General features: G+C 39.3%; 1 protein-coding gene across 1 annotated transcript; it reads right to left on the bottom strand.

Annotated features, from left to right (window-relative positions):
* Nucleotides 1–2,627: 2,627 nt before the first annotated feature.
* On the bottom strand, nucleotides 2,628–5,665 carry LOC112158980 (eukaryotic translation initiation factor 1A, X-chromosomal; the record flags this gene model as incomplete). Its single annotated transcript, XM_024292719.2, is given in 4 exon segments — nucleotides 2,628–2,678; nucleotides 2,860–2,963; nucleotides 4,755–4,838; nucleotides 5,482–5,665. Coding segments are annotated over 4 exon segments (255 nt in total), but the record flags the coding sequence as incomplete, so codon positions are not given.

Genomic DNA, 5,665 nt, shown 5'->3' with positions numbered 1-5,665 from the left:
TTGGAGCTCCACCCCTGAAGGTCACATGTTATCTACAGCCACCAACTTTCATATCACATGACTACTTCAAATGTCAAGAGCGCATAAATGAAGAATCTGTAGTCTGGAGTCAGTCAAAGCTGCATCAAAAGGAAGGAGCTTTTTTTCCAGGAAACCTTTAACCTTCAGGTCTACACTAGTGCAGCCATCAGCAATTATTTTAATAGTCGACTAATCACAGATTATTTTTACAGATTAGTGGACTAATCGGGTCACTGGATGTTAAGCACATATCTTGACCATCATTGGCTTTAAACTAGCTAAAATTAGATATATTCACACTAGCATTAATGCTAGATCAAAGGATGATGAAAGTGGGTCTTTTAGTATAAAGGGGGCATGATGCAGGAGCAGCAGCAACCGTAGGGCTGTGAATCTTGTCATTCTAAATCAGGGATCTGGAAACGTTAACACCAAAAGAGCCATTTGGTCCAATTCTTACAAACCAAAACCCAGGGAGAGCTGCTAAATCCCACTTATTCAAAAAAAAAAAATCCACTTTATTCAACTTTATATGCCCCTTGAGATATTTCTTTATAAAATGTAGCTTATAGATATGTACAATAATTGCGATATTTTTCTTTAAATAACTCTAACTTTTTTACTTTTGACAGCAGCACGTACGAGTTCCTTTCAAAATAAAATACAGAATAAGATCTTCCTGTTGCAGCAGTTTTACTTATTAAAAATGCAAGAAAACAAAGGAAACACGCCACTTTCTATCATTATGACAACTACTAGATGCTAATGTGTAGTATAGATTAGAATATCCTTAACTAATATCTATTTAAATTGTTGAAATTGTTCTTAAAGGCAAAGAGCTATTTTGGAGGGATGGAAGAGCCACATGTGCCTCTGGAGCCTCACGTTGCAGAATGTTCTACATGAATGTGGACTGTCAGATAAGAATCATGGACCATCAGTGATGGAAGGCAGCCATTACACATGGAATGCATCACAGTATCACAGAATTTTGTATTGACAGTATCTGAGAACTGGACTGAGTGACATCATCTATAGAAAATAGTTTACCTTGAGCTCCAACCAAGTTAATTCAGTCGCCATTTTTGCGAGATATGAACGCCACGATATAAAGCCAGACGGCATCAAGAAGCAGTGGTTCGTCTGAAATCTGTCAAATGTTTTGAATATTGCAGGTGGGGCCAGCAGAGAGAACATGTTTTTATTGAGGCCTCTGGTTGGTCAGTGAATAGATTGAATAACTTGCAACAAAGAGGATTATCAATGCAGTCTTTAAAAGGTGTCAGGGCAAGATAGAATGACTGAGCAACAGCTGTTTATTTCTCTATGGAAGTCTTACTAGAACAAAGTGGGAGGGGTCACTCAGTCCAGTCCTCGTATACTGTTTAAGGCATCTGTCATGGATTCACAGTGATATTGTGGTTCAGTCGCTCTGACATTACAACAGACTCACCTTTCATCACATCAGGAACCACCTGTGAAATCAGCTCTCACTGGTTCACACAGGTTGTTTTGACAACCTTGTAATTATGCGGGCTGGAGACTGGCACAGGGAGACCCAGACTAGGGCGCCCTAGTGGCTGCATAGTTTAGGCAGTAGTGTGAAGGGTCAGACCTAAAGACTCACACTGGATGAAGCTCATTGGGAAGAAAAAATAGGTTTCCTACACCCAGAGCACCGAGCCATCCAGACTCACCACAAACATGTTGTGATTGAAGCAATGACACATAAACACGTGACAATCACTGCGTTTCCAAAGACTTCTACATTTCACAAACTAGTAAATTTAGAAAAAAACTTGCATTGATTAAAAAAGCTTTTGCATTTGGAGGCTTAACAAAACCGACATATTTCAGAAAACTGCAATGGAAAGACTTTTTTTTAAGTAAATGAGTCACATGACCAACAGTGAATCCACATAAGAAGGCCCACAGCATCACGGCTCACTAAACGTTTGATATGATGAGAACTAGTGCTGTGGCAGACATTGAAATTTTTCATTAATTTTTTTTATTTTAAGTATTTCGATAAAGTTTTGTGCAGATGTGTAATAGAAACAAAGATACGATGTCACAAAGCCATCAACACTGAGGTCTGACAACAGAATTTAAACTTATATTATTACAGGAAAATTTATTTCAGGTTTCAAGGACCAAAATACTTTAAAAGTCATTTTTAAATTCCTGATAAGTGAGTTTATTTTGGGTGTTGTTTAAATGACTGTGGAGTCATTTAAACCTATTTTTTAGGCAGCATCATTGTTTTATTCTGAGGCCTCCAGTCCTCCGTTTTATACACTTTCAAAGTAAATAGCCTCGTGTTTTTATTTTTAAAGACTAAACTGACTAAATCTGAAGGTTTGTTTTATAATAATAAAAGGTTTGTGACAATAAACATTAGTAGGCATTTTTACACCTTCATATTATTCTGTTTCACTTCTGAGGGTTTGACTAAGAAAACAACTACAACGTCATGCAGGAATCATGAAATACATGAGAGTTCTGAGAGAGGCATAGAAGGGATTACATTTGGATTAAAAGTAATCTGGAATCTATCCGAGTTTGGAAGTAACTTGCACAACACTGTGAATCAGTGGCCAGCTCACCTGGTAATCCCTCAACCCAACCAGGATGATGTCTGACGTGTTGATCCAAACCTGCAGGGAAACAAAAGACATCAGTCGGGGTCGCGCTGAGTCCGCTGCCCCCTGTGACCCCCCCGCCCCCTGTGACCCCCCCACCTGAGCTCATACAGCCGGCTGAGAGAGCTGGCACCATGCTGCATCTGGAAGAGTCCAGTGTTTGCTGTGTGGGAAAGGAAAGGTGGATCCTTCCTACCTTTTTCCGGAGTTTTCCTCTGATGTGGCAAAGGCGCTTGGTGCCATCAAAGCACATGGCTTCCAGACGTCCATTCCCCAACATCTTAATCACCTGAGCGTACTCTGGAGACGAGACAGGGAAGAAGCAGACTTCATCCAAACTGTGTCCCGTAAAAGCAGTTTGCTCCAGCACGCGCCATCCTTCACGTAAGATCAGCTTTAGTACCAACTAATCCCACACAGAAAGAAGGTCACACAAGTGAAAAGACACTGGTCAAAGTTTGAGGTGACAACTCAGAACCCAAGAAAGTTCAAGAACAAGAAAAAAGAAGTTCTGACTTTAGCTAGATAGCTGGTCGAGAAAAAAAAAAACTCTGCTGAAGTAAAACAAGAAAAATAGAAAAAGCAATGATGAATTAAGAACAAAATTACTTGCTACAGTAAATCGGATAGTTTTTAGGATTTAAATGTTTCTGTTAATTCACATTAACCTATTTCAATAACAAAAATAAAATGTTTTGGAGGATAAACCGTCACTGATCTAAAACTACAATAGATCTAGTTAATATTGGTTTTTCGGAGTATCAAGGGTTTCCTAAATGTCATATAATCTTAACGAACACGTGACAAATTATGTTAACGTGTAGAGGAGACAGCAGACGAATCTTAGATACTGTTCATGTGGATCACATTTCCTCAGTAACTGAAAGTACTCTGTCATACAACCTAGTATTAGGGCAACCAAAAAAAATTTAAAAAGCAATATTACGACTTTAAATCTCGAAAATTTACGACTTTTAATCTCGTAGATCTGAGTTTAATCTCGTAAATGTACAAGTTTTTTTCTCATGAATTTACGAGCGTCTTGGATTTCAGCAGGTAAACTGAAAGTTTACAACGTTACAGATGTTTGGAAGTTTCTTTGTTTGATTCAGTTTATTAATGTTTTATTCGTTGATGGCGGCTTGCAGGATCTCTGCAGATTCTGTTGATGAAGGCGTCCATATCCTCGCAGCTGTTCACTTCCAGTCATTTCTTCCTCCATGAAAGACCAGATCTCCTCCAGCTCTTTCATGCTGACTCATCTGTTTTCAGAATGTTTAATGTTCTTGTGCTAAAGTAACAGACTATTGTCGTTCCTCGATGTTGTTGTGTGTTGAAACGGGACGTTTCATTTGGAGAATAAGGTGTACGGAACACCGTTTCCATTCTCCTTTGGTTTCTGCCCATGACAGAGACATGACATAAGGTGGTGAAAGGGCTTCTGGGTATGAGAATGAAAGGGCAAAATAAAGTGTTCGTCCTGTGAAGGTTTCTCTGATCTCTTTATTTTACATATGAATCTCTGCACTACCGACAATGAACCCGGAAAGTCAGTTCACTGATAATTTGATTTCAACTTGCAAAAAGGTTCAGAATTTCTTAGTTTTTAACACCGATCTGGAAATAAATCTTTACAAGATGCTCCACATCTTTTATCTTTGAGCACGCCTCTGATAAACAGACAACTTTGGTTCTTTTCTCATTAATTTAAGACTTTAAATCTTGTCAATTTACCTCTTTAAATCTCGTAGATTTACAAGATTAAAAGTCATGAATGTACGAGAAAAAAAGTCATAAATGTAGCCCTTTAACTTTTAAAGTCATAAACATACGACTTTATTCTCGTAATTTAGCAGTTACAAGTTTTTTCTCTTAAATTTACGAGATTTAAAGTCGTAATCGACAAAAAAAACTTGTTTATAAAGTTGTCCTAATACTACGTCGTACTGTTGTCATCAACAATAATGCTTCAAAAAGAGTTTTTATTAATTCTATTTAAATCAATAACTGATGCTGGCAGTCTCAGTTCCACCTGATGCAGGTAAATCACCAAACCCTCCAGCCGCCGAGCAGAACCGAACCAGAACTCACCCTGTCCATCCTCCTTGAACACCAGCTCTCTCTTTTCAGACTCATTCTCGTTCTTTCCACGTCGCCTGTTTTTTCCTCCCTTACCTGTGAGGAGAGTTTCATCATCATCATCATCATCATCATCATCCAGTTCCTGTCTAACAGTTGTCCTATTTACCAAAACGGTAATACGATCAAAAACACAATCAGATTGTAATAAATCAGACTATTACTATGACTTCTTTTAACTTCTACATCAACCTAATAACAAAAACGAGTCACTAACTCAGTGACGTGAAGACGCGTGACAGCTACTAAACATCCTGTTATCTCGTTAGTGAAATTACAGCTGCTGAAATTATGTTACAGAGTCTCATATTAAACGAACAAAGCTAAAATGTGTTAACCATGAGTCACTTTATGCGACGTTAACCAGCAAATGTTCTTATCACGCTGGGCGAGGTTTAACTCAGGACGATGTAGCCACTTAGCTTAGACGGCTAGAAGTAAATGAACAAATTAGCTTAAAAATGAGGAACAGCTTATTTAAGATGAACCCGTCCTATCGCTCTATTAGGAATAAACACGTCTGATCTCCGTTTTTCCTGAAAACGACCTCAGCTGCGGCGTAAACCCCTTTCGGACGCTCGTGAGCCGCAGTAGCGAGCCGTGTCACGTTTTCCTCAGCGGGCTAACCCAGCGGAAAACGACGGGAACACAGCGCCTCACGGTTTCCTCCGCCTCTTACCTTTATTTTTGGGCATATTCTTTTACCCCTCGGTCTCGACAACCCCGCTGTTTAGGAACTGTTGGTGTAACACGGAGGTTGTTTACAAAATTCAGCAAAAGAGCAGAGCAGAACTCAGAAGCTAGGCGGTTAGCGCAGTCTCTCAACTGGTATGCGCAGGCGCGAAGGACGGCATTCAAAATGT

The sequence above is a fragment of the Oryzias melastigma genome, linkage group LG20 (genome assembly GCF_002922805.2).
Source record: "Oryzias melastigma strain HK-1 linkage group LG20, ASM292280v2, whole genome shotgun sequence".
Classification (NCBI taxonomy): domain Eukaryota; kingdom Metazoa; phylum Chordata; class Actinopteri; order Beloniformes; family Adrianichthyidae; genus Oryzias; species Oryzias melastigma.
Note: the sequence above shows the minus strand (reverse complement) of the source record. Positions and strands in the feature narration are given on the sequence as shown.